This window comes from Larimichthys crocea, chromosome X (assembly GCF_000972845.2).
Source record: "Larimichthys crocea isolate SSNF chromosome X, L_crocea_2.0, whole genome shotgun sequence".
NCBI classification, from domain to species: Eukaryota; Metazoa; Chordata; class Actinopteri; family Sciaenidae; genus Larimichthys; species Larimichthys crocea.
Window position 1 is genome coordinate 9,654,530 of NC_040020.1, and position 26,632 is coordinate 9,681,161.

The following is a 26,632-nucleotide window of genomic DNA, read 5'->3' on the forward strand; positions in this document are numbered from 1 at the left end:
TATTTCTTGGTGGTACAAGACTCCAGTTACTGTGGTCGGTTACATGAGCCCCCGTAAAACCACAACTTGTCATTTTTATGTTCATGTTTTTGAACAAATGAAACAAACAACATGTTAATTCGTGAACTTTTAAGTGGCTGGTGGATTTTGTTAACTTCGGACAGAGCCAGACTAACAGCTTCCAGACCTCTATGTTAAGCTAAGCTAATGGCTCCAGCACAAACATGAAAGTGGTATCTTCTCATAGAACCGGGTCAGACAATTCGATGGAAGTTTCTCAGGATCCAGCCTCACCTTGATCTCCAGAGATCAAACCTTTGGGGTTTTATATAACAAACACAGTGGCCATATGCTGTACTATATGTTGGGCCATCTTTAGACACTGATTTATCCTGCTGTGTGGTGACAGGCAAGAAAATGGAAATTAGAGAGCAGCGAAGTGTCTCATTATTATCAATAATCGTTTTTTTCAAGCTTCATAAATCAGCTGGACCTAATTTTACAGCCTTCAAGGACATGCCGATTCGTCCTCACCTTGAACTCCAGCTCCATGCCGGTGACGTTTTCTCCTGGTTCGATCTGCGTCAGCCTCTGGATGTAGGAGTACAGGTTCCTGGCGGGGACCTCCGTGTTCCCGCAGGTCACGGCCTCCAGCAGCGCGTCGTGAATGAAGATGTACTGGTCCTCCGTCTGGACCATGTAGTTCCTCTGGGAGCGCATCAGCGTGACGTGACCGTAGATGTCGATGGTCTTCTCGTGCTTGATTCGCTCCACCATGGCGTCGATGACGATGAAGCAGCCGGTGCGACCCACTCCGGCACTGAGGGCGATAAAAAAAGAAGAGGCAGTGATGTGATTTTCTCACATGACCTCAGATATGAACTATGTTTGCTACAAATCTGTTCCCCCTGTTGCATTGCAAAAAAATAAAAACTCTGTGCCTAAATCAACTATAAGTATCACAAAGATGCCAGCCAGCAATATTTCCAACAAAGGACGTAAAAATTGACATCAGCGATGAGTCAGCATCGCCGTCTGACTGGCGTTAGGAAGATATCCTCTCCTATCGACATGCAATCCTGAAATATAATACATTTAGCTGCTCACCCAAACACTTCACATTTTTGCTGTGCTAGTACCTAAATGGTGAAACACCCTGACCAAGCAAGTTTTTGCAAGTGAATAAAAACCTCTTTATATGGTTAAATTAATATCGGTGTGTATGTGTGTGTGTGCACTGGTGTGTTGGAATGAGATTCGCTCCATTGTTTGATACAGAGGTTGGTTCATATGTTAAGGCACATTATGATGGAGTCTTGCCGGGATAATTAAATTTGACTGATAATCCTGTTAGATACTCCATCTGACTGCTACGGAAGATTAGGAAGAGCTCCTCTCCTTCCAACCTCTTCACCCCCTCCACCCGCCCTCATCTCGCTGCCTCTTTATCTTCTCTCTAAGTACCCTTCCAACACTCTCAGCAGCCCCAACACTTTTTCACTCTCACTTTTCTAAGACTCCATTTTCTCTCCTACCTTTCCTATTCTTTAATTCATCATTTTCATTCACCGCGTCCTGGATTTGACCTCACCTTCTCTCTCATTCTGCAAGTATCTCCTCCTCTAACTCCCACAGCCTCCTCGCTAACTCTCCCTCTCAATCATCTCTCAATCCCCCATCTTCTCTTTCCCTTTTCCCTCTCTTCTCTTTCCACATTTATACCTCACTAATTCTCCCTCCCGAGAGCTTCTGTTCCATATTCCCTCGATCTTCTTCTGTCCCTCGTAAAAAAGAGCAAAATTGCAGCTTCATTCCAGCTCTGGAGCTCACCGCTGTGCCATGATCGAAGTGACAAGTTTCCAGAATCTTCCTCCAACTGATGCACGAGCTTCCTGCTGCTCAGACATGTGGCTCATTTGAATATAAACTTATGAACTCAGATCTAGCACCAGCTTTAAACGGTAAATAGTTAACACTGAAAGCTACTTATGGAAACTAGGGTCAGTGTGGCGGCTGGTGTTGTTGTTAAACCTTTAGAGATGATGATGGAGCTTGTTAAAGGAGGAATGTGGGTGTTGAAGCCAGTGAGGATAGTTTGAGGTTTGCATAATGGCAGGTCAATCTCATTTCAGTTCAGGGCCTATGAATGACTTTATACAAGTGCTCTTGGACTCATGGTGATTTTCACAGACTTCCCTAGCTTTTGTTGCCAAATAAAACCCAGAATAACACATAAGTGTTTCATGCAAACACACACACACACAAACAGTCAAGGACAAATTATGTTTTCTTTCCAATCAGGGACCACTGTAAAGTCTTCCATGGTGATTTTAGGAGTTAGTTTGGTGCAGTAAAACACAGATAACACACCTGCAATGGACGACCATGGGTCCCGCATCTGGAGGGTTGCAGGCCTTGACCCTGCGTAGGAAGGCCAGGAAAGGTGTGGGGTGTTCAGGCACCCCGTGGTCTGGCCAGGCCGTGAACTGGAAGTGACGAACCTCACGCTTCTCGTTGGAGCCACTCTGGACAAGCAGACAGACAAAAAATGGTTAACTGTGGTAGAAATGTACTTCAGTGTGTATGATACTGCTGACTCATGGTTAGGGTCATTGCAAACAAGCCTTCACAGGTGGCTCTTTGCCCATTTTCAGATTAGTGGGAAGCCAGAGCCAACACACTGAGCTTCACATGGGCTCTTCAGAAACTTGTCATGGATACTACTTCCATTTTTTTATACAGTCTATGGTGTCAAGATGGCAAAATGTGCTCCAGGAGACACCTACTGCAGCAGGAACTACCACTGAGGTGATTTACAATACCTTTGCAGGTCTGTCTGTCTGTAGACAGTCATGAAATTGTACATGTGTTTATTTTACTCATGCCATAATTTAGTAATGTCTACATTACATTATTAGGGATGAGCAAGTAAACCATTATCTCTATATAACCCACTAAATTATCTGGACGTGGGTCTAATCATGACGTGTGTTATTGGAAAATGTCAAACATCAAATGTTCTGGACACACCAACTGTGGTAGGAACTCTTTAAGTACTTCACCATGTCTGTCTCTGGACCGTGCAAGATGCAGTTATGAAACTGTACAGGTTTATAGTTGAGACCAAAATTAGGCAAGTTCAAAGACGGGTGCGGTCTGACCCACGAGTCCCCATGTCATAATGTAGTGATGATAAGTGAGTACACTCCTGGGTCGAAATGTCAACACGATGACAGCGTCGCTGCTTTGTGTGATCCCATTGTGAGATAGTCTCCAGTTCTTATTGTCAACACTGACCAATGAAAAGACCAAACCCACAATATGTTACAAATCCAGTATAGAGTTTCATTTTTTAAAAAAGGTTTACAAAAACAAGGGTAAATAGTTTATTTTTTGAGATTATTTTCAGCCATGGATTAAGACACTGAGTATTTACGGCACCATGCTGAATATATGTGGGTTTGACTCAAGATAAAGTATAGAGTGCATGTTCATGGTAATAACAGTGTGGCTCATTGATGTGTTTTTGGGCAACAATGGAGGTCTGTGGAGAGGAATAAATATCAAGCTCTGGCTACTCGGACAAAGCTTGTAGGATAATTTTATTGTTGGTGTTTTTCTGGGATTTTTTGACAATACTCTTAAAAAAAAAAACAACAGTTCATGGCTAGCAAACAGTATATATATATATATATATATATATATAGTACTGTATCTGCATGTGTGGTTCCCACGGTGAAGCATGAAAGAGGTAGGGTGGGGGTGCTTTGCTGAGGACGCTGTTGTGTGACACTGCAATTTATTCAAAATGTAAGGTCACCATTGCTACCATGGCATTCTTCAGGGACATGCCACCCCATCTGATTTGCAGTTAGAGGGGCCATCATTTGTTTTTCAGCAGGACAATGACCCACAACACATCTCCAGGCTATGTAAGGTCTATTTGACCCAGAAGGAGAGAGATGGAGTGATGTATCACACAATTTGAACCCATTTGAGATGGTTTAAGATGAGTTGGATGGGCCAACATATGTGGGAATATCAGCATATATTAGAACGACTTCAAGACTGTTGGAAAAACCATTCCAGGTGACAAACTCATGAAGATGATTGAGATAATACCAAGCTATCTAAAGCGTAGATGGGAGGAGAACCCAGACACAGAGATTGCATTATAGCGTGGGCGGCCCCAGCCCTTACTCATACTACGACTTTGGGAGCAGGCCCTCGACAGGTGAGGGTTTGATTGGACGAATTGGGCAAATTCTTAAAATGTTCTTTGTTGACTTTAATACTTATAATGTCTATTAAGACAGAAGGATTTTAGCAAAGCCGACATCCATCATAAACAACTCCTCTCACTCCCTGCATGAGACTGTGGGGGCCTTAAACAGCTCCTTCAGCAACAGATTGCTACTCCCACGATGTAAGAAGGAGATGTACACCAGGATGACTTCATGACTTTCTCTAGCTTGACTTCTTTCTATATGTTTCTATATATTTTTCTGTCTTATGAAGGATAGCTTCACCTCGAGCTGTGTTGTCATACGGGATATATTCTGACATACGTTTGTTACATAAATCTTGTTTACCACATAATTTCTGTCTTATTTTATAGTTTTGATGCTTTCAATGTAGAAAATCTAAAAATAAAGGACCCTGCTGGTTTATTGAAGCTGGCAGGTGATCCATTTCAGGTGAGACAATAATTGATCTACAGAAAATAGGTCAGTGTACAAGATGACTCACTTTAAATCTCAGTGGAAAAATCAATAATGTATTAAAAGATTTAAAGAAAGAAGAAGAATAAACTCAGTTCTCGTGTGTTTGCTTGTCATGTCGGGTCAAAAATACAAGTGACTGCATATTCATGTACAAACTGTGACACACAGACTAGCATGTATAAATATTTCAGCAGATCAATACACACACACACACATGCGTGACCCCATTACACTCCACTGCACATGCCATGTTACCTTGTAAAGAGCGAAGGTCCTGACAGAGTAGGTGGCCAGCTCCACTGTGTCCAGCAGAGTGACCTGGATGAGCCCGTAGGTCTCCGTGCCTCGCGTCGGCCAGTATTGATCGCACTTCACCTACAAGGGAAGAAGGGGAAGCAGCTGTGAGAGCGGTTTGTATACACTTAGAGGACGGGAGAGCTGACTTGGTGTGCATGTGTGCAGAGGCAGAAAAAACAGAGGGGTTGTGTTGAAGTTCAGACGGAGATGTTTGGAACAAATGTGCATAAAGTGACAACCCAGCATGTGAAAGGGGGTTTTAGTGAATGTGTGGGGTGACAGAGAGAGACAGGGGAAAGAGAGAGAGAGAGAGAGAGAGAGAGAGAGAGAGAGAGAGAGAGGGAGAGTTTCTGCTTTCTGGGGTGTGATTCTGCATAAGTTGCGTCAAAGACTAGAAAACTGTGTGGCATAAAATAACCATAGGCTGGTGGGCTCTCACAAAAAAGATCCACCGCAGAGCTGGAAAAGCTAAGAGATGCCTAAAGTTCGGCCGTCACATATTTGATGCTGCGCACAGCCCTATATTCCAACCTCACAAATCCCTACAAATCTACACCCCTCACACACCAAATCCCAGCATCCCCCAACCACCAAAGCACCTAGATTTCCCCTGTAGAAGGCGGTCATATTTGTAGTTCTTCAGCTCAGCCTCAGAGACCACAGAGGATGGATAGAGAGAGAGAGAGAGAGAAAGGAAAAAATATATATATCCCAGAGGAGGAGGAGAGGGAAGAGGGGAGGAGGAGGGCCTTGGCAGAATCAGGCCAAACCAAACGTTATGTGCTGATCCCTCCAGTCCTCACATCAAAGACAGCAGGGAGCTCAGCTCAGCTCGCTCTGCATTCCACTGCTCCAGACTGGGGATTATGCGTTTTGGCCCGGGACGTTCAGGCTGTAATTACAGCTTTTCAACTGTTGTTTTCCCACCAGACCTTGAGACACTGTGGGGACAGGAACAGTCGTCCACGTAGGGGGGCCCAAACGGCTGCCAAAGACTAAACAGGATCGCAGTAAATACCTGGTGTGAAGACTATATTATCCATTGATATATGGGCTAACGGCATAAACTAGCGCCCCTGCTCCTTTTTATGTGGTTTGATTGGCGCTAAAACGAAGGATACTGGCAAGATTCCCACAGTGGGGCCATCTGTGATCATCTGTGTTGTTAATACGTAAACACATAATGGCATAATGTTGAGAGGTGTTAAATGAGATTAAATCATTTTCACCAACAGGCAGCCCACTACTCCCTGGAACAGGACGTATGGAGGTAGCAGGCTGCAGAATAAACAGCTGTGCGCGTTCGAATCGAATGTTTTTATTGTTGCATAATGTTCTTTATTGAACGTAGAGAATTTAAATCCAAGCAGACATTCACAAGCTACAGATTCATTGTGTTTACGAGGCAGTAGCAGCCTACTGCTTACAATTAGGTGCTCTGCAGTCCTTCACTCTGCAGAGTTTTTTTTCACACGACTCTGTCGTGTTAGTCGACATCCTCTACTGCATAGCCACTAGACAGGAAAATAGAAAAGCAGTTGTGGGTGTGATCATGCAAACCGTGGACTCTAATGTGCACCGTTTCTGAACTGCGAGTGGTTAGTTAACTACGAGTGCCTTGTGGGTGAGCTGAAAAACAATTCTGCATTCTCACTCCAAAAAAAAAAAAAAAAACCAAGGAGAGGAAAGGGGGGAAGGAGGAAGGTAAGGAGAAAACCATGTGAGGTGAGGTTGCATTTTTAAAAGGGATTAGCAGCAAAAGGAGAGAAAGAGAGGTCTTGCCTTAGAGAAGAAATAAGAGGGCATCTGAGGGTCAAACAGACACAACAGAGACAGTTGGAAAAAGTTGAAAAGGAAACAGAGTTTTAACACAAGACACAGGTTAATAGGAAAAGAAGCACAGATGAGAGGAAAGGATCATTTTCGGAACAGGGCTCTGGACATAATTGGTTAGCACTTAATCATGATTCATACCTCAAAGCCATTCTTGTTCATTTTATTCCAACATGACATTCTCATTACATTGAATCTTTAGCCGAGCGCATATTCTGTTAACAACAGCAAAATGCCTTGAAGCTAAATGATTTTCTAATTCATTACCTCACCCCGTGTTTTAGTCGTGCTTTTTAATTCCCCCGGCTCTCGCTCGCCCGTTGTTCTACTGTATTCTATTCTGGTCAGCGGCGTGCCACCTCGTTCTGTCCTGCATGCCCACTCCAACTTCTCACTTTTAGCTTGGTCACCATAATGATGTCAGCTGGTTGATTCTATGAACTATTTTTACACGACATGACGTGTTCTGGCTCTTTCTGTCGAGTCCATCTGGACTCTCTACTGTCTTTCCACAAGCAAAAATATGAACGTCCTGCCCTCGGGCTGCTCTGTTCTTATAGCTCCTCACCTCGCCGTCAAACCAGCCATATCAAATCCTATCTGACCCTCGTTCAACTCGCATCTAACTGTGCTTTAATTGCTCTTACTTTACTTGCAGTGAAACATCCAGTTGCACTTTACACCACATGTGACTCCTTTTTTTCTGAGAGCTGCTGAGCTCCACAACATTTCCACAAAAAAAAAAAGCAGGCCAGCTTTTGGTAAACCAAAGAAATAATGCACTGCCTCGTACAGCTTACCGAAGTCATTTGGTAATGTGCGGTGGCACGAGACGGAGGAAAAAAAAGTTTGCTTTGCTGTCAGGATGTAAAGATTGTTGTGGTGTTTGTAGCACTTCTTCATAAAATATTTATTTCTGAATATAAAATCTGCAAAAGCATCTTTTTGTAACGTAAAAAATCCAGCTGTTTTCTTGGCCTACTTGCCTCAGCCACCTCTTACCTAACCTGTAACACTGTACTGTGTCAGATGTAGCAGTGGTTTATCCTGCAGACCCTTCCTTTTGTACATTACTTGACCCTACACCTGCATGTACTGCATACCTTACGCTACACCTGACACTGTCGGTACCTTATGCCACTAAAATCTTGCCTACCATACTATTCTGGGCTACTCTACAGTACCTGCATACACTGCAAGCATACCTGTCCTGTGCCAGCTTTTTGCCCCAAAATCCTAAATCTGCCCCTTCTCAAAGTGACTCCTCCTATCAAACACCTTCCTCATTTCCCTGCCTCTTGTTTTATCCCGTCCTCCTCTTCAGCTGTGCTGCCCTGTCCTTGCCATGTCATGTCTCTCCCATCGCTTTCTTCTTACCCGTGACTTCTCCTCCAGCTTGGTCATCATGATGATGTTGGCCGTGTGCTGCTCCCAGACCATCCTCCAGAACTCCCCAAAAGTCTCAGGGAGCGATCCCTGAGTGGCGATATAGGCGTTCTGACGGCGGTAGCCGTCGACGTAGTTAGCGTTGATGTAGTCACTCCCTGGCACACCTGTGTGACGAGGGGAAAAAGTGGATGTTACAGAATGTGGAGGAGGAAAAAGAAAAGAGATATATGCACGGTGAGGAGGGGAGATGGATGCTGAAATAATCTATTATACATTGACTGTCCATGCAATTTTCTTTGCAGATGAACCTGATTCTTATTCTGATTCCCGGTGAAATAATCTATACGGATTATTCAAAGTCTACTGAAAGCATGAAAGCAGGTTTATGTCCCAGTAATAAAGGGTGCGGATCATCTGAGGTCATGGCAGAGATTAATGTTTTCACAGGGCCAAGCGTCCTTTGGTGTTGGATTGTTCAGCCGTCTTGTTTTATAATACATGCTAAGACGATCATGGGCCTAATCTGAGTATACTCTGGATGTGTCGCTTTGAATGGCAATATGACTGTAAGGCCGTCTCTGTGTAAGACTCGGCTGACACTGCTTGTCCTGGAAGGGATTGTGTCTATGTGTGTGTGTGTGTGTGTGTGTGAGATGTGAAAGACCGTCTGTGTGTGTTTGGTTTAGGATCAGTCCTGCTCATCTGGGGCCTAATACCATAATCCCAAAAATCACTGAGTCATAGCTCAAACATGCACACATACACCGAAACACCAAAGGACGCACACATACACACATCTGTGTGTACGTGTGTGTGTTCAGCCGTGACCCGATTGTGCTGAAGCGGCGAGGCGAAACTCCTTTTGAGTCGTCTGATGGCGGTTAAAAAAGTCAATGAGCAAACAGTAGCATCCCGACCGGGAGGAACTCCTGCAGCTGATTCTCTTCCTGCGGCTCATTTTACGGACACAGTTCAGTCTCATGTACTCGCAAAAGCCGCCGTCGCACAAACACAACAGACGCACACACACACACACACACATGTTTAAATGACGGCGCGTTTGCACAACTTCTTTTAAATGGGACGGAGACAGACGGTAAGAGGAGCCTCGAACATATGTTTATCAACCTCAGTCTTTAAAAGACAGCTCGGCTAAATGCTTTGATGCGCTACAACTTTATTGCAAGGGACTACAGCAGAAGCACAGTGCAGATAAAACACACACACACACACACACACACATATACACTGGCTTGGCAAAGAGTGTGTGTTCATGAGCGTGTGTGGAGGAGACTGGGAGCAAAAAGTGCATATCTGTGCTTGTGCACATCCTGGGCATGTGTTTTAAATCTATAGTAGAGTGTGTGTGTGTGTGTGTTTGGACATGCTCAAGAGTATATGTGTTTTCTAAGCTGAAAGAAAGACAGACAGCCAGGCCTCCGGGACAGGCGGGGGTGGAAGGGCTGCACACACATGCTCTGCCCAGATAAGGCTCATCTGTTTGGGCTTGGCCTCCCACTGCCTCCCTCTCTCTCTCTCTCTCTGCATTGGAGCTGCCAGTTTCTCTGCCTCAGGTCCTTCACAGCTGAGGTGGGTGAGTGCGCTTCAAAATGCACACTGAGAACAGGACTGAGACTGTGTTTTTTTTTTCTTTATCCCATTTTAGACCGTTTAAAATGTGCGCTCCATGGAAACAAATCAGTAAACGGGCCTATTAATAGCCTAATTTATCTCCATGAACATTAAAAACGGTCAACTGAGAGGCGGTATCCAATTGTATGATGATGTAGAAACAGCAGTTTGTTTGAATCTTAAAATGCAGATTTTTATGGCTGATGCAGGCAGAGCTCTTGTATGGGCATGGCAATAAATCACATCTTTGGACTATAAATACCTCCGTCCTCCCATCCCTCACGGATAGAGGCTCTTACACACACACAAAGTCTTATAAACACACACGTATATACTCCTATATATGTGACGACTACCTTCTATTCCCAATCTTAACCCTCACACGTACACGCCCAATCTAACGGCGAACCTTTACCCAGAGTTGTAAACCTTCAGGCTTTTAAAGAAGTGAGGACACACACACACTTACACACTTACCCTCAATGCTGGAGAGTATAACCCTGGAGTGATCATAGGCAATGACGTTAGCGTAGCGGTTCTTTGGTTTGTTGACCTCCAGGTTGGAGTTTTCCCACGTGAACTGCTGACCGGGGTCGACGGACTACGAGGCGGGGCGAAAGACAAAGAAAACACATTGTTAGAGGATGACTAATGAAGGCAGACGTGCTGATTTTTTTCTTTCATTCTTTTGGTTTTTAATACTCAAAGCGAAAGTTTAATCATTGGCTTTCGAATGGTCGCATCGGCAAGCGGCCTGTCAGCAACAAATGGTCATTGCTTGAATGATTGAAGCCATTCATTGTGGTCGGGGGGGAAAAAACGTCTTGTCCTTGCTTGAAATGCTGATTAAAAAGTTCGGATTGGTCAATCAGAGCTCGGTCGCCAAAGAAACGGAGAAGCAATAAGTGCGTACCCCTTTTTGAATCCTCTTCTAACATCATGCATAAGCTGAGTGTTGGCACCGATGTTTCAAAACTGCTTCGACCGCAAAACTGCCTCAAAAGGCAGGAAAACGGCACCATTAAAAACCGAGTACAAATTGAGAATTAACAAGGTGTTATTGAACTTGGAACGGACGTCGAGCAAATACAATATCCTGTTTCAAGCAACGACGAGTGATGCGGGGACTTTCCGCAAGCTACCAGAGAAAGATGATAAAAGCACAATAAATTCCTCTGGGAGAGAAAGGATGGTTGTGTTAGACCAACACATTAAGTTCCTGGAGGGTAATTACAGTGTAACCACTGCTGTTAGCTGGGAGAGGCAGACATGAGGTCATTATGGGGCTGTCAATGGAGAGGGACGGAGAGGAGAGAGCCAGAGCAATTTAGCAATTCTGAATATTTTACGACACATAATTATGGTTTGGTTGAGGGGGGAAAAAATGGACAGGAGTGGTGCTGGATGCGTGCGTGTATGTGTGTGTGTGTGTGTGTTAGAAACCCAGCATCATGTGTGTCTGATTATTACACCGCAATCATTTCTGGCCTCTCTCTCTCTCTCTCTCTCTCTCTGCCTCAATCCCTCCTCCATCCATCTCTCTCGCTCCCTCGTTAAGGATTCAGCACCGAACAAAGCACACAGTCATGCAGAGAGAATGCGAGGCTCAACAGAGTGGTTCCAAACTCACACCACAATTACATACGGCTTTTCCCTCACTGTCTCTTCCACCCTCCTTTATATCCTCTCCCCAACGCTTTTCCTCCCTAAAACATCCTCGCTCTGTTTTTCTGCTCTTTGCATAACGTGTCCTTGTCTTCCTACGTCTATATCTACGTCGGACACAATTTGTCTCTCTCTCTCTCTCTCTCGTGTGGTGGCCAATTAGAGCCGTATGTCTCCTTCTCCGCCCAGAGGCCGTTGGTCTGAGCTGTTCTTTTTGTGTTGTTGTCTTGCAGGGGAAAAGAAAACATTCTCACCCCTTTAATAGCTCTCCGAGGAGCTCATTGTAATGCCAGCACTATTTGCTACACAGGGAAATATTTCCACTGATGTGTTTCTCAGTGTCACAGTTCAGCACGCCGAGTTCATGCACGTTGTTATCGCTCCAGTAGATGTAGTTTCCTTTTTGTTGGCCGTGCTGCAAGTTGGAGCCAACTAATCAAGGAGCCTTGTTTAGTTTTTTTTGTCTTTGCAGGAAACACTCCCTGTATCTCTCGGTGAGTCCGCCTCTTTAGTTCTATCTCTGTTTCGCCTCTTTTCTCCATCAGAGCGTAGAAATGAGGGCTCGATAACCATCTGGCTGAAAGCAAACTCTCTTTGAGCTCGCAATTTCAATTTCCCCTCCCCTTTTATATCCGTATAGATAACAACAAGACAGCAGAGAGAGAGAGAGAGAGAGAGAGGGAAATGTGCTTTATCTTGTATCGTTCTATGAAGACGAAATCACCCAACCCAAGACTCGATCTGCGGCACTCGCCATTGAAACTGAAACAAAACGACGAGCCGTCGATAAACACGTTCGTGACTTCATCAAAAACCAGATGAATTTCCCCAAGTTAAAGATTCCGGGGGACAGATAATCAGCATTCCTACCTCGTACTCTTGGGAGAACTTGAGATTGTCGTTCGCCTTGAGGCGCTCGATGTGATCTGCCATCTCAGAGATGGGGACGGGCGGATGACTCGCCATGCCTGCCGAGCACAGAAATAGAAAAAAGAGAGAGAGGGCCATTTTTCGATAGATGTACCAGCTAAACTCTTTCGGAGGAAAATGTTAGGAGAAAGGATTCTCAGAGGAGGTGTTGTTTAGTTCTGTCCGTAGTCAGAGGAAGCAAATGGAAGTGTTTTTTGTTTTTTATTGTTAAGTGACCATTTTCTCTCCAGGCAGAAAGAAAGAACAATGTGCATGTTGTGAAAGTTACTGAGGCACAATAACATGTCCTCAGAGTATATGCACACCGCTGGTGAAGATAAAAAAAGAAGAAGATGACGCAGGCGGTTAAAAATTTAGCATGAAATAATATTTGGGGTTTGTTTTGTTGTTGTTGTTGTTGTTGAAGAAGTAGTCCAGAGGGCGTTTTGATGAAGTCCTGCATGGGATGGAAGGTTAGTCAGCATGAAAATGGGAAAGACGGAAACAAAGATAGAAAGACAGAAAATGAAGGAGAAGATCTGTGGCGGACTAAGACCAACTAACTTGACAAACGTCGATAACCGCGGTACACTGATACACGGTAGGCTGAAAAGGGGAAACAACACCACTATTAATCTCGCAGATAACGACTAACAACACTTTGGATATCGCACGTCAAACTGCGCGCACGCGGGTCCGTCAAGTCTACCTGGAGTCTGGAAGTTGATCCTGCGGAGCTCCACGGGATCGGTGGGATGGTGGGACGACATGGCCTTGCTGCAGGGGAAACTGCCCTTCCTGCCCTCGGCTTCGGCCCGTTTCCTGGGAAAACAGATGAACGCGCAGCGTTTACGTGCACCTGATGAACCAGATCTTTTATTGCATGAACAAAAAATAAAAAGCAGCTGAATCTGGGAAAATGTGGGATTTGTGAACTTACACATAACCTCAATTTTAGGGGATTTGTGTTTGAATAAAAAGGACCAGACTAAGCCACATCAAAATTGCTCTTTGGACATTTACGGGGATAACTGTAATTTTCAGGAAATTTCTGTTTTGAATCCTCGCAGAGCTTTTGAGTTGACTGCTGGTTTAGTGTTGCAGCTTTTTATATGTTAATGACTGGCTCTGGTCTGGGATGGAGGTGGGTGATTGCCAAGAGTTAAAACTGACAAATACTCTCTGCTAAAATCACCTGAACATGCTCCCTACTCTGAATATTCACAGCTTGATTCTTATAACATATATCTTTACCAAATGCACTGCATTAATTAGTGTAGGTTAGTATGCAATCATCAGAGAAAACATCTCTCCTGCTATGTGATATCTGTAGCGTTTCTTTGCAAAGACTTTGCAAGGAAAATACCCCCGTAGCGCAGAGGAAATGGTAATAGGTGGTGTTTGTTTACCTGTCAGGTTTGCTGGATCCAAACAGGGAGAGGAGCAGATAAAAGAACAGACAAGGATGAATAAAATTAGTGTCCAATCAACAAACATCAGAGAGCAAAGCTGAACTCATCATCCTGCCCGTCTCATTAAAAATAATTAGTTTATATATGTTAAACAGCAGCTCGTACGGACCATCAGCGGATGTAAAGTGACACACAGCGCGCCCTCTAACACCTACGACGTAATAACACACTGGAAATATGTTGCAAGTGTTAATGTCCGTGCATCACCTCGGGCTGCACTGCAGGGTTTATGAACTTTACATTATTACCACAGAGGTCAATCATTTCGCGATGCCGCGTTCACAGCAATTATTCATGAGCATTAGAGAAAGCTCAGATGATTATCAGGAACAATGCTAATGGGCGATAATGTTATCTTCCCCTAACCGTTGTATGAGCCTGTATATCATTCTTAAGAACAGATGACACAGTTACATTTCTATGAAAGCCTGTGAGCTAAACGCCGATGATTAATATCACAGATGTTAGTTCTGTATGTTCAATAAATAATGGAAACACATAATAACCCATCTGGGGCTTTGCTAGAAGTCCAGGATTATTTTCCCCACCCTGAAGTAGAGCAGAGGTTTTCTTTTAACTGTTGGGGGAAAGTTGAGTCAGGCAAAGATACTGCATGCGGTGAAAGAGCAATTAAGGTCTTTTTCAAAGCCTTAGTGGCTGATTTGCTGCAATTTTCATCAAAATTCATACCTCAGAGTCAGAAAGTATGACAAAGATATAAAGATAATTATCCACAATTAGAAGATGGTCCTTTTAACGGCAGAACTTGTCTGAGAATTGTCACGTTCTTAAGTTGACTTCAGTAGCACGGGACCCACAACTTTGAGTATTATGATCTCCAAAATCAGAGAAAGATAAATAATGTTAAAACAAATGACTCGTCCAGGGTGTACCCACCTCTCGCCCTACGTCAGCTGGGATGGGATGTTTTTTTTATGTTGCGCTATCAATACTGTTTGATATTAGAGTCCTCTGTGGGGGATTTACAGTATCAGACAAATAGTGCGTGCCTGTTCTGAGGGATAACTTACATTATATCTTTGTTATGACCTTGTTCTGTTGAGAGCTGCGGCTTGATAGGACAGCCTAACCACAGGAAATACTATAACACACTGCTCAAGAATACAAGTTCGTCCCTGTGGAGTATCTGTTGCCCTTCATCTCGTATTCACCAAAACTCTTTCACTCTGCCTCCTTCATCCTTTCTTTTCTCACCGATCTAAAACTCTTTTCTACATCTTCCTCGCTCCATCACGCCATCCTTACCTCTTGAAGAGGAGAATGGCGATGACGATGCAGACGATGAAGATGACAGCGAGCACGGGCCCCACCACCCACAACAGGCCCTCTTCCTCGTCCACGATTGGCTGAGGATCCACATCCGATGAGGTCACGGGATCAGAATAAGGGCTGGTGGCGTACATCGTCTGCAGGGAGACGGTGGTTTTGTTTGTTTTCACACAGTAATGAGACTGAATGTCGATGTTTGAACAGTGTGGGTGTGTTCGTACTCACGTTCTCAGAGAGGTCCAGCAGTGCCAGCACAAAGAAGACATACTCCTGTCCGTTCAGCAGCGGGCGGTTGCGGAAGTCGCCGTAGTTTCGCCCGTCGCCCAGCGTGAACTCCTGGGGGAGGGTCTTAAAGTGAGCGGTGACGTAAGCCCTGGGATCCGATTGGCTGGCCTGTCTGCGGATGCGCAGGGCGCGACTGACGCTGGTCCTGTTGATCTCTTTGAGGAGCTGAGAGGGACGAAGAACACATCAGGAGGAGAGGTTGAAAAGATGAAAAATTCTAGAGTGCAACATCAGTCACACTGCAAATGAGTAGTTTATTTTCTCTACAGTAAAAGCAATTTAGTTATCTCTCTACAATTGTAATATTTCCTGAAATAATTGAGTATTTCTGGGAAAAGAAAGGCAGTTTTGGCAGTTTTACCGTGCACAAAAACCCTCATCAGCGAAGGAACAACGGGCTGTAAGGAACATTATCACTGCAGCACGAATGTCTTCATCAACTGACTTGCATTTATCCATGGAGACAGTGAGCACCATAAAAAAAACTCCACTGAAACTAATCTCACGCACATGAATGTGCTTTCAGAGAGAGCGTAATGAGGTGAGGAAGTCTTTAGAAAAAGGAATTACACGAGAAATGTTTTGTGAAAGTATTGTTTGGACCGAACAGGCGAAGGACGGCCCGGGTCATCTACCTTTGCATAATAAGATACAAATAGTCCGGAGTCAGACTCGGAGCTATTCTTTATTTACGTGACCAGAAAACTCAGTTCAACAAAATGTTTTATTCGTCAGTCAAAGGTCTTCGGAGACGAGAGAGAGTTTGCAAACAAGTAGTACGGATAAAAAATTAAAATACAAATATGATAAGAGCCGAAATCCACACATATTAAAGAGCAGTGATCAGACAACAATATCCAACAGAACAAACGCATTTATCAGCCTTTATAGCTGCAGGTTAAACATCAGCATACCTCAGAGTATTCAGCTATTTATTGGTGTGATCTCCTGTTTTACCTCATCCAGGTTCATCTGGTCGGGCTCCTCCCAGGGATTGAGGAACTTCCCTCCTCTCTGCTTCTTCAGCGGCACCACCACCACGTAGTAACCCCTGAAACACAGCATGCACTGGGTTTAGGCTTAAAGGCTTACATATATATTTCAATACGTCAGCTCCTGAAGAAACATCAGTGAGGAATAGTTCTGGACATTCTGGGGTGTACATTTATTTCTGTTTTGTAGCGGAGAGTCAGACTGATGATACGAAGCTACATGAGGCATCCAGTTATTCCGTGAAGGTTCTCAGGTCGTCCGGGTCATCTTTCTTTGAGAAGAGGAAAATCTGGGGCAACTGGACTTGGTTGTAGGTCCATGAAGACGTTCCACCTTCTTCACAACTGAAGAAGCCTCTTACGGATCCACAACCAAGTCCTGTTGCAGGAGATTTAACCAACTTTTGTGGAAACCCCCACAAAGTTTGGCTCTGTTGTTATTTATTGAGTTTAGGACCAGAGTATAGGATTTAGAGGATTGCTGTGTATGCTTATAGCAGTCCCTCTCCTTCCTAGCATGAAGGAGGAAAAAAACTTCTAACAAACGATACAACAGGCTCATTCTGTGGTGCAAAGACACAGCAATTCCTTATTTCCAGGTGATCATACACTAATGAATCCCAGAGTTTTTGCACACTGAACCTTTAAGGTTCAAGCGCTAAGGCTGCTGGTGGTAGCTTCATTTTTTCTCATGTAATTCTTGGCAGTTAGGTCAAAACTATTCCAATGATGTTCTCTCTGTTTTAAAGAATGATGGAGTGTTGGATCATTAATACAGCATATTGCTGCAGTAGCAGCTGTGATACCGCACTCTAACAGTGTGGTTGTTTTTGGAGCCGAAGGCCGAAGTCTGAAGCCAAAACAATATCACTGGAGAAAGGGGAATTTTTCAGAGGCAGTCAGACCATAAGCGATGAGGGCACAGACACCGAAATCATCCACGAGTCCGTTAATAGATGACTCACTCCAGCGCTCCATGACTGCACTCGAGCATATTGAGCCGCCTGTTCTGTGTGATACAGCAGGAGATGCAATGATAGGTGCTTAAATCTGGTAATTTTGCACTTAGAAAGGAAAAAAAACCCAAATCTAGTTTTAAAATATGCTTGCAGTGTGTTATATTTTTGTCAGCTGATTACAGTTCGTATCACTTTCTGGGATCAAGGCATCTAAAATCCAAAAAGACTCGAGACTGAAGAGCAAAATGTTGGTAACGGTTCAGTGATTCAGGATGTGCTTCAACGCTGAAGGACTGCTACCACTTCTATATTTGTTCCTGGTTACAAAAAAGCACATGAGATTATGAGCTTTGTGCCTTCATTGGGCCTGTTGTGGGAGTTCTCAGACTTGCTTTGCTGCCAACTCAGACAAATCCCTCCAGATAGACCAATAAATGAAAAGCAGCAGCAGGAGGGAGACGTGGAATTACCTCCCAAGGTCTGCAGAACAACTCGCCTGAAAACAACCTAATTGGAGCACAGGTTGCTATTAAAAAAAATACTTAGATGTTGTTGTTTTTTTTACGGTAAAGAACTGGGCAGAAGAAAACAGCACTGTACTGTAATAAATACAATATAACCTTTTCTAATATTACGCTAAAACATATTAGTACTGTTGATTTCACGTATAAGGTTGGAGTTTTATTCCAAGATTTTATAACGTCTTTAGATTCTACTGTGAAAAACTGCCAAACCATGCCAGTAGAAGACTAAAAGACAAATATTATGGTGTTTGACTGTACAATTAACAATCTCTAATATAAAATACTACTCTATTTTGTATAAATTCCCTCCAAATGCTGTTTAAATAAAGGTTTTGCCATAAAATAATTCCCTCCAAATGCTGTTTAAATAAAGGTTTTGCCATAAAATATGACTGTTTTTAACTGTCAGCTGTGGTTGCCAGAATTTCATCGTAATAAATACGGTATAAGCTTTTCTAATATTACGGTAGAAGGATATTAGTACAGTTGATTTCATGTTATGACAGTAAAAGAATATTTTATTATATTTTAAAATATGCCATTAAAATATTACAGTGTTTTACTGTACAATTAATACTACTTTATTCTTTAATTCCCTTTAAATGCCATATAAATAAAGATTTTGACATATGACTGTTTTACTGTACAGGGTAAAACACACTCATGGCATTTTACAGTTTTTCCCTGTAGTTTTTTTTTACAGTGTAACTCATCCATCACAAATACCTGACTTTCGCTGTGGTCTGCACAGTTGGTAGCTGCACAGTCACCATGCCGTCTGCGTTGGTCTTTCCCACCACCGTGGGTTTGGTTTTGAGTATGTCCGGGGCGGTGGTGGCAGTGACGCGGTGCTGCAGACCCCCGGCACTGTTGGCCCGGTTGGTGAGCAGGAAGGAGTACTGGGTGTCGGGCTCCAAGCCAGTGATCAGCTTCTGAGTCTGCTTCCCATCCACTTCCACAGACTGGCCCTTTCCATACAGGATCTGGACACGAGGCGTGACGGAGTTTGAGAGTTAAAAGCTGCACAAGTTCTTAAACAGCAGCCAAAGCAGCTTGGTGTTTATTTCAGAGAGCTTATTATTTTTTAATCCCCCCTTTCATTTTATTGCTATACTTGATTATACTTTAGCACGACGTCTCCTTGTTTTTGCATGTTGTCTTTACTGTTGCTGCTGCGCCTCTATCTGCTTTACATTAAAAGCCTTCCAGCAGCTCAAGAGGCGTTACATGACAGGAAGTGTTGAAATTAATGAACAGCAACCTAACGCAGAGAAAAATAGGCGATGAAAGGTTGGAATTAAAAATAATAAATCGTGCTAAACTTACAGTGTGAGTCACTGTAGAACAGATAATATCCCCATCCTTTATTTGCACCCTGTCTTTGAATTATGGTGTTTGTTTAACTACATTTAAATATGATAAAACGCAAATGTACGCACGGTGAATGGCTGAGCGGGGTTCTTGTCTCGGATCTCCCAGGACAGCAGGACGGAGTTCTTCATGGCAGCTTTGACTCTGAAGTTGGTGGCAAAAACTACAAAGTACAAACAAGATAAAAACAAATAAACGTGAATATGATCCCTCATATTCTCATTTAATCTCTCTGCTGAAGCAAAATTAACAGCCTTACCTGTGTTTCTCTCTCTAGTACCAGTCTCAAGCTATCTATCTGCTCTGATCAACTCACAGTGAGTGTGACTGGACAGGGATACTAGACCCAAGACTCTTACCTTGCTTTGGGAAAAGGACGTTGGGTCTAAGACTACAGTGACAAGACAATGAAAAAGGACACTTAGGATGTTGTCACCAGATGTTGTGTGTGTCTGAGTGTGTGTGCACAAATGTGCTGTTAGGAAGTTGCAGTCCTGAGCGATGAAGATGGGTTGTTAGGAAGCGAGTGAGAGTCCTACCTTGGTCTAGCCGCTGCGTCCTAAACTGGACACTGGGGCTGTACGGCCCGAGGCCGACAGCTGTGAACGCGCACAACCTGACGTCATACACAGTATCGGGACTCAGACCCTCCAACAAAACACTCGACCCCGGGGCGGGCACCACAACTTCCGAGGCGTTCCCTCGACTGTTTATATCCTTGTACAGCACGGAGTACTTCACAATTTTCCCGTTTTGCTCAACCAGCGGGACTGATTTCCACGCCAGCCGGAGGGAGGCGGCAGAAGCCTCCTCTAAGATAACGTTTTCCGGGTATCCACTCGGGGCGTCTTCTGGAGTGGTCACCTCCTTTACTGCCTCCTCTCCGTAGCCCATTTTGTTACGGGCGGAGAGCTTGAACACATAGTTAGCTCCCTTGTGGATGTCCTGAGCGGTGTAGCGGTTCTCCTTGGTGGGGAACTCCACCACCGTAAAGGGAAGGACGTCGACGCGGCCGAAGGTGAGGCGGTACCCCAGGAGCGGGGTTGGTGGGTTGGGCGATGGGTACCACTGAAGCAGAGCGGTACCTGAATCAGTGACACTCACCATCAGTTTGGGTTTCTCGGGCACTAGAAAGCAGGAAGGAGAATGATGAAAAGATAATTAGAGGATAATTGCAAGGCACATAATTAATTCGCCTCAAGCAAAACTACAAAATATGATTAATACGGTATCAAATGATTTCCTCTTAGTGGCATAGCAAGGTGTGACAGAGTGAGACATAAACCAGTTCAATCATTTAATGGCCTCTAATGATCATTAGTGATGCTTTAGTCTCAAAGATCATTACAAACTAAGTGTGTTTGCGTTTGCAGAGTCTGTGTAGACACACTTACGCGGCAGGGCGGAGCAGACGGTAACCGGTTTGCTGCGTGCACCATCGCCCTTTGCAGTGTAAGCACCCACTGATACAGAGTAGGAAGTGTCTGCCTTCAGGTCTCCAAGAATCACCTCCTGCGCACAAAAACAACAAAGAGCACCGTCAGCTGCAAAAAGGCAACTATGTGTGCCTTCAGGACAATGAGCAGGGCTTTCATTTAATAAGAAAAATGGGTCATGCTGGTCATCGCTGATGAAAAAGGTGCAGCCCCAGTGACCCAGAGGCACAAGTCTGTGTTTTTTGTCTAAGGTACAGCGAGTTACTCAGCTCTGAAACACATTTTCTAAACCAAACTCAAAACAACTCTATCGAATTATCTCAACGCTCGCAACGCAAAATGTCATTTAACCACGCAGGCACTTGAAACTCATTTAGATTTGCCTCCGTCTGAACACTTAACACAATATTTTCTTTATCTCTTGGCCTGCGGAAAGCATACATAATCATGATAATTTGGCAATACCGCAATACAGATGATTCATATCATCCGTTATCTATGTGTTTTTCTCAGCGTCCTTTATTAGAAATTCCGGAGATTACAGAGAAGACAGAGACCTCCTGCTGGGTTTTAAAGGCCTCGCTCTGGTCTTAGGAGATTTCAAAGCAACAATCTCATAAAAGTGACTCATCTACTGTCTGCGCTTTCTCTGTTATTACTGTTAAATAATGTGCTTAAAAAAAAAAAAAAGGGGGTTTACTCACATATTCAGTTGAATCATCATATTCCCACTGAACGACGGAACGGTGTGGAGAAAAAGGGAGAGAGGAACACACATATTATTTTAGGATATGATCTAAAAAGACACACAAGTCATCTCTTACTAACACAGAAGCTTCACTTTGAAACGGTTAGCAGCAACTGGGAGGTATAACGACATCGAGGTCCATTTAATAATGCTCAGATTTAACCTGGTCAGATCAGGCCAGATTCTTTTTAATTAAAGAAATAGTTTGACAATTAAGGAGATTTTCTTTTTGGCTGCAGCTTCATATTTAATGGGCAAGTATAAGAGTCAAAATATCAAAATATTGATTTTTAAAGAAGTTCTGCTCAATTTATCAATTTATTTAACATCGTTTATAAATATTTTTAATGCGCAAAGATTACAAGGGAACTGGATTTAGAAGCTGTGACAGATTGCACAGTCAATGAATTTCTTATCTGCAATAATAGATCATTGACAATAAATATTATTGTATTATAAAAATGGTGCTCATATAAAATGCATTGTGTAAAAGGCCTTCATAAAACAGTTTATGACACGTGATGTTCATTTGATAATAAGAGTGTCACCTGAGAGTCCTCTATGAGGATGTCCTTGATGAAGGGCTGACCCTGAGGTTCTCCGTAGTTCATCCTCACATAGTGGACTTGGTAACCTCGGATCTGACCGTGCTGCCGTTCGGGCGCCGGCGCTCGCCATTTCACCCTAACGGCCGAGGCGTTCACGGTCTCTGCCTCCACCCCTCGCGGAGGACCGCTTGGAACTAAAAAATGCATTTTGGGATAGAGGTCAGGGGTCATAGATGATGGGCACTCAAAGCTCTTAAGTAAAGGCCCTCTCTAATCAAAAATATATCGGTTTCAGGGGCAGATAAAAAAAACCCAAGAGCTGAAAAAAAAAGTAAAAATACAACCCCTCCAAAAAGTCTAAAACTGCTCTGTCTGGGAAAAAAGTCAAAATAGTAAAAAAATGAGAGTGCTTGAGGAAAAACATGGAGTAAAAAAGCAGATAAGAAGCAAATGTAGAGAAAGATAAGAATGGCAGATAGAAAAGGATTTGTTGCCATGGGCAGATAAACAGTGGCAGGCAGTCAAAGAGAAAATACTGTTATCAAGAAAAAACACTCTCGTACTGCCAAAAACTACACTTCTCACAAAAAGAAAAAATATATATATATTTAAGTAAAAAAAAAAAAAAAAAAACTCCTGCCACCTCGTGCTATCTGGCCCATGCATAAGTGCTCCAATGAAAGCTGAAGTTTCTTATTGGAGACATTGGTAATATGGAATATTAAGTATCAAAAATATTAAATATACTTAAGTTTTAATGAAATCGACCGTTCAAAGTTGATTTAAAGACATTCAAACAACTGTCTAAGCACTGGAGAGGAGCTGGAAGGGCGGACGGTCAGTGAAAAAAGGTGTGGGAAGGCCAAGGTACAGCTATAGCCAAAAGGGTTTGCTTTGGTATTGTTAGTGGAGAATATTGTGGGAAAATCCCAACCATCCATTTTCCCGAAAAAATAGGGGATTTTTTAGAAGAAAGGGGGAAAGATGCTGGTAAAAAAAAAAAGAAAGAGGATAAAGCGGCTTCTGGAGGAAAACAGGGTTGCTGTTGACAAGAGAAAGCAGTGGTGAGGGAGAAGCAGGAGGAGATTTCCGGGGTTTTCTGGCGGTTATGAAGGAATAAAGAAGGTTTTCAAAGCTGGAGGGTCTGACAGTGAGTCTTAAATGCATCATCATCCGTTCAGACTGGAGCTCAAGCATACGGAAAGCGCCTGGTCAGTGGAACAAACCTGTTAGTTTAGGGTGCTTTGAGCTTCGTTAGCGCTACGTTAGTGAGGTGAGCCATTGTTAGTGGGGCGGACCGTCCTAAGACAGGCGGGCGAGGGGATGGGGTTGGGGAGTTTTGTTTGGGAACATACCATCTTCCTCCGTGCGGATAAGCAGCTGTAAACTTTCTGGTCCATCCCCAGCTTCCGTCTGCGCCCGAACCGTTACGCCGTACTCAGTCCATTTTTCCAGGTTTTCCAGGAGATACGGAGAACTTTCCGGAGGGATTCCATCAATTCTTTTAGACACCTTGTTGCTGGCCTCGGTGGTGGAGTACTGGATGGAGTATCCTGTAATGACGCCGTTCTGAAACTCCAGAGGTGGTGGAGCCCAACTTACCAGGATGCTGGTAGAACTGGGACTGGTGCATGTGATGTCCTGGGGAGGTGCTGAAGGAACTGATTGGCCATTTTTGTTTTGTTTGAGGAGGCACAGTAGGGTTTGGTTTGGGTAAATGTTAAATATTTGGTCGTGTGTGCGAGTTGTTGTTATTGGTGGGTGGAGAGGTGAGGAAGTGAGGTTTGCCATGAAGGAATGGGGGGATGAAATTGAGCAGACGAGAGACAGAGAACAAAAGACAAAGAAACATAAAATGAAAACAAAACACTGGAGAACAGAAGAAGCTCTTACGAAAAAAAAATGACTAGAAAGCAAGATGGCTGAACAAAGATACTGAATGATGGACGTCAACTTCTTTCAGGGTCGAAATGTTTGAATCATGAAAACAGGTGGATGACTTAAAAGTGATGCAACACAAAAAACACTGACTACAGCTTTAACACACAAACATACCTGCCCATAACTTACTTGTTCTTACAGCCTACCCAAGCCTCTGTGATCCATCATGGAGTTCATCTCTATCTACAAACCTCTGGGTTCTTACCTTCTTTACACTGTTTCTTTTACAGACCTCAGATTGGTAGCCAACAAATTAAGTTTGCTTGTTGTTTGGTGCCATATTTGCTGAATTAAATTATATATTTAATTAGCTAATTATTTAGACATTTGTTGAAATATCAGATCTGAGGTCAGTTGAGGTCTGGATTCATGACGGCTCTTTTTTTGACAAAGCAACAACAACAACCCAAATGTCTCATCAAATACTGTTTGTATCGTTCGAATTCATGACCCGGCATTTCATATATTTGTGTTTTGGTTCTCATTTTTGCATTGTCAGAATAGAAACCTTCTCTCTCTCTCTCAAACAAACACACATTCACACACAGCAGTATCTACGGTTGGACCTACGAGTCTGTGGCGTGTCGATGGACACTTCGTTGGTATACGCCCCGATGCCATGCTTGCTCCTGGCAGCTAGCTGGAAGGTGTAGGTGGAGAAAGGCTTCAGGTTCTTCAACAGGTAGGAGGTGGCAGGGTCGAAGCTCACTTTCTTCTAAAAGGACGTGAAGACAACAGGGAGGTGGATGACGTCAGGTCACGAGAAAAACAAAAGGGTTGTATTAACGTCTCTACATTCTTTAAATCAACATTGCGTCCAACTTTTATCCCATAAACTAACAAATGTTCAACCATGTTGATGATGCCAGACGAGTAAAGACTTTTAGTGGTTGGTGAGAGCTTAGTGAAATACACCGAGCTGGGCTGACTGCTGTTGGACTAGTCAGTAATATTAGCTGGCTTCTATGTCTTGTGTTGTTGCACAAATTTGTCGACCAATCCTTACCTCCTCTGTGTCATCAGCACGTCGGTAGACCAGTTCATACCCTGTGATCTGGTTGTCGGGACCACCCTGAGGAGGGGCTACCCAGGACAACTGGATACTGGTCTCAGACTTGGCCTCACCCTTAAATTCTGAAGGCTGTGATGGAACTACAGAGTTGAGGAAAAACAGGAGTAAAAAATATGTCACATCTGTCTAATGCATAACCTCACAACCTTCTCCTGCTTTCTATCACTTGCCTCCAGTCTTGGCTATAATCTGCAGGTCCTGGGAAAGTGGTCCATCTCCTACAGAGGTGAAGGCCAGCACTCTAATGTAATAAGTCTTGTTAGGAGTCAAACCCTGGATGGTGATGAAGTTGGCGCTGCGCACCATCTGCTTCTCCCACTGCACAACACAACATAATACATGAATGCAAGTAGGTCTACACACATGCACGCTCATATATTAGACACATACAGACAAGTTTAAAGACAACAAAATCAACTGAAACCAAACAAACGCAGGTACACACACCTGGTTGACTGACAGCGTGTTGTCTGAGGTGTAGTAGACTCTGTAGCCCACCACCTGTCCGTTGGGTTCCTCAGGTTCATCCCAGTGGATGATTGCTGTTGTGGTGCTCAACATACGACCTCTGACCTGCAGGGCGAAGAGGAAGAACTTCAGCAACACAACTGTGCCGTCATTGCACTGGAGCAAGTTTTGTTGGAGAAAGTTTTTTGGGAAACTGTAGTCATTTTTATGTCAGACAGACTTCATACTGTGTAACAACCAAGTGGAGGTTATTCTGGAGAAACAGTAATAATACATTGACTTTCCAGCTAACTTGTTTTTCACACAGGATCAAAACTGCATCCTTGACTATCACTGTTTTTGGCCTTCAACCAACCTGTCGAGGAGGTGAGGAGGGGGCTTGCTCAGCTGTGCGAGCCTCCACCACGTCGCTGGAGGGGCCCTGGCCGATGGTGTTAACGGCCGCCACCCGAAAATCATAGTGGGAGTACGGGCTGAGGCCGCCCACGCTGTAGCGCGTCGTGGCGATGCCATCAATCTCTTTGTAGGGGTCCTCGGACCCTTTGGCACGGTGCTGTAGGGAGGAGAGAGAGAATATACTGATTTAAAGCTGCATGAGCCGACTCTGCACAGAGGAAGATAGTAGGTATGGCAAAATCCCTCGACATAATCAACTGTTTATTTTTGTAATTTTCTACATTGTAGATTAACAATGAAGACATCAACACTATGAAATAACACGTATGGAAATATGTAGTGAACCAAACTAAATTTTGGCATTGACCTTTGAATAAATCTCTAAAGCACCTCCACACCATGACATCTCCTTCATGCTTCAGGGTGGGAACCACACATGCAGATACCATCCATTCACCTTCTCTGCGTCTCACAAAAACCCCAAATTTGGACTCATTAGACCAAAGTCCAGCTTTCCACTGGTCTAATGACCTTTTATTGTGTTTCTTAGGTCAGTCGTGGTTTCTTTGCAGAAATTGTCTCCTCTCAGCAGTTGATGTTGAGTTTTGTGTCCCCTACTTAAACTCTGTGAAGCCTTTATGTGGGCTCTAATGTGAGGCGCTGTTCATTTCTTAGGCAGGT

General features: G+C 43.7%; 1 protein-coding gene across 13 annotated transcripts in view; it reads right to left on the reverse strand.

The window, feature by feature from the left end:
• ptprdb (protein tyrosine phosphatase receptor type Db) overlaps nt 1-26,632 on the reverse strand; it is a 109,213-nt gene that overhangs the window by 9,402 nt on the left and 73,179 nt on the right. For 5 of the 13 annotated variants that reach the window (XM_027283021.1, XM_027283019.1, XM_027283020.1 and 2 more), the window contains 24 exons: nt 25,911-26,108; nt 25,535-25,660; nt 25,258-25,405; nt 25,022-25,167; nt 24,586-24,730; nt 23,430-23,735; nt 22,075-22,268; nt 21,483-21,509; nt 20,737-20,854; nt 19,882-20,469; nt 19,411-19,505; nt 18,698-18,954; nt 16,454-16,547; nt 15,437-15,661; nt 15,188-15,348; nt 13,859-13,870; nt 13,159-13,271; nt 13,014-13,055; nt 12,411-12,508; nt 10,353-10,476; nt 8,232-8,407; nt 4,980-5,099; nt 2,371-2,525; nt 535-820 (listed from right to left, as the gene is read on the reverse strand). In XM_027283021.1, the coding sequence (XP_027138822.1) occupies nt 535-820; nt 2,371-2,525; nt 4,980-5,099; nt 8,232-8,407; nt 10,353-10,476; nt 12,411-12,508; nt 13,014-13,055; nt 13,159-13,271; nt 13,859-13,870; nt 15,188-15,348; nt 15,437-15,661; nt 16,454-16,547; nt 18,698-18,954; nt 19,411-19,505; nt 19,882-20,469; nt 20,737-20,854; nt 21,483-21,509; nt 22,075-22,268; nt 23,430-23,735; nt 24,586-24,730; nt 25,022-25,167; nt 25,258-25,405; nt 25,535-25,660; nt 25,911-26,108 (3,954 nt within the window). The remainder of the gene's footprint in view (nt 1-534; nt 821-2,370; nt 2,526-4,979; nt 5,100-8,231; nt 8,408-10,352; nt 10,477-12,410; nt 12,509-13,013; nt 13,056-13,158; nt 13,272-13,858; nt 13,871-15,187; nt 15,349-15,436; nt 15,662-16,453; nt 16,548-18,697; nt 18,955-19,410; nt 19,506-19,881; nt 20,470-20,736; nt 20,855-21,482; nt 21,510-22,074; nt 22,269-23,429; nt 23,736-24,585; nt 24,731-25,021; nt 25,168-25,257; nt 25,406-25,534; nt 25,661-25,910; nt 26,109-26,632) is intronic. The other 8 variants (XM_027283029.1, XM_027283027.1, XM_027283028.1 and 5 more) reach the window with 3 other exon arrangements.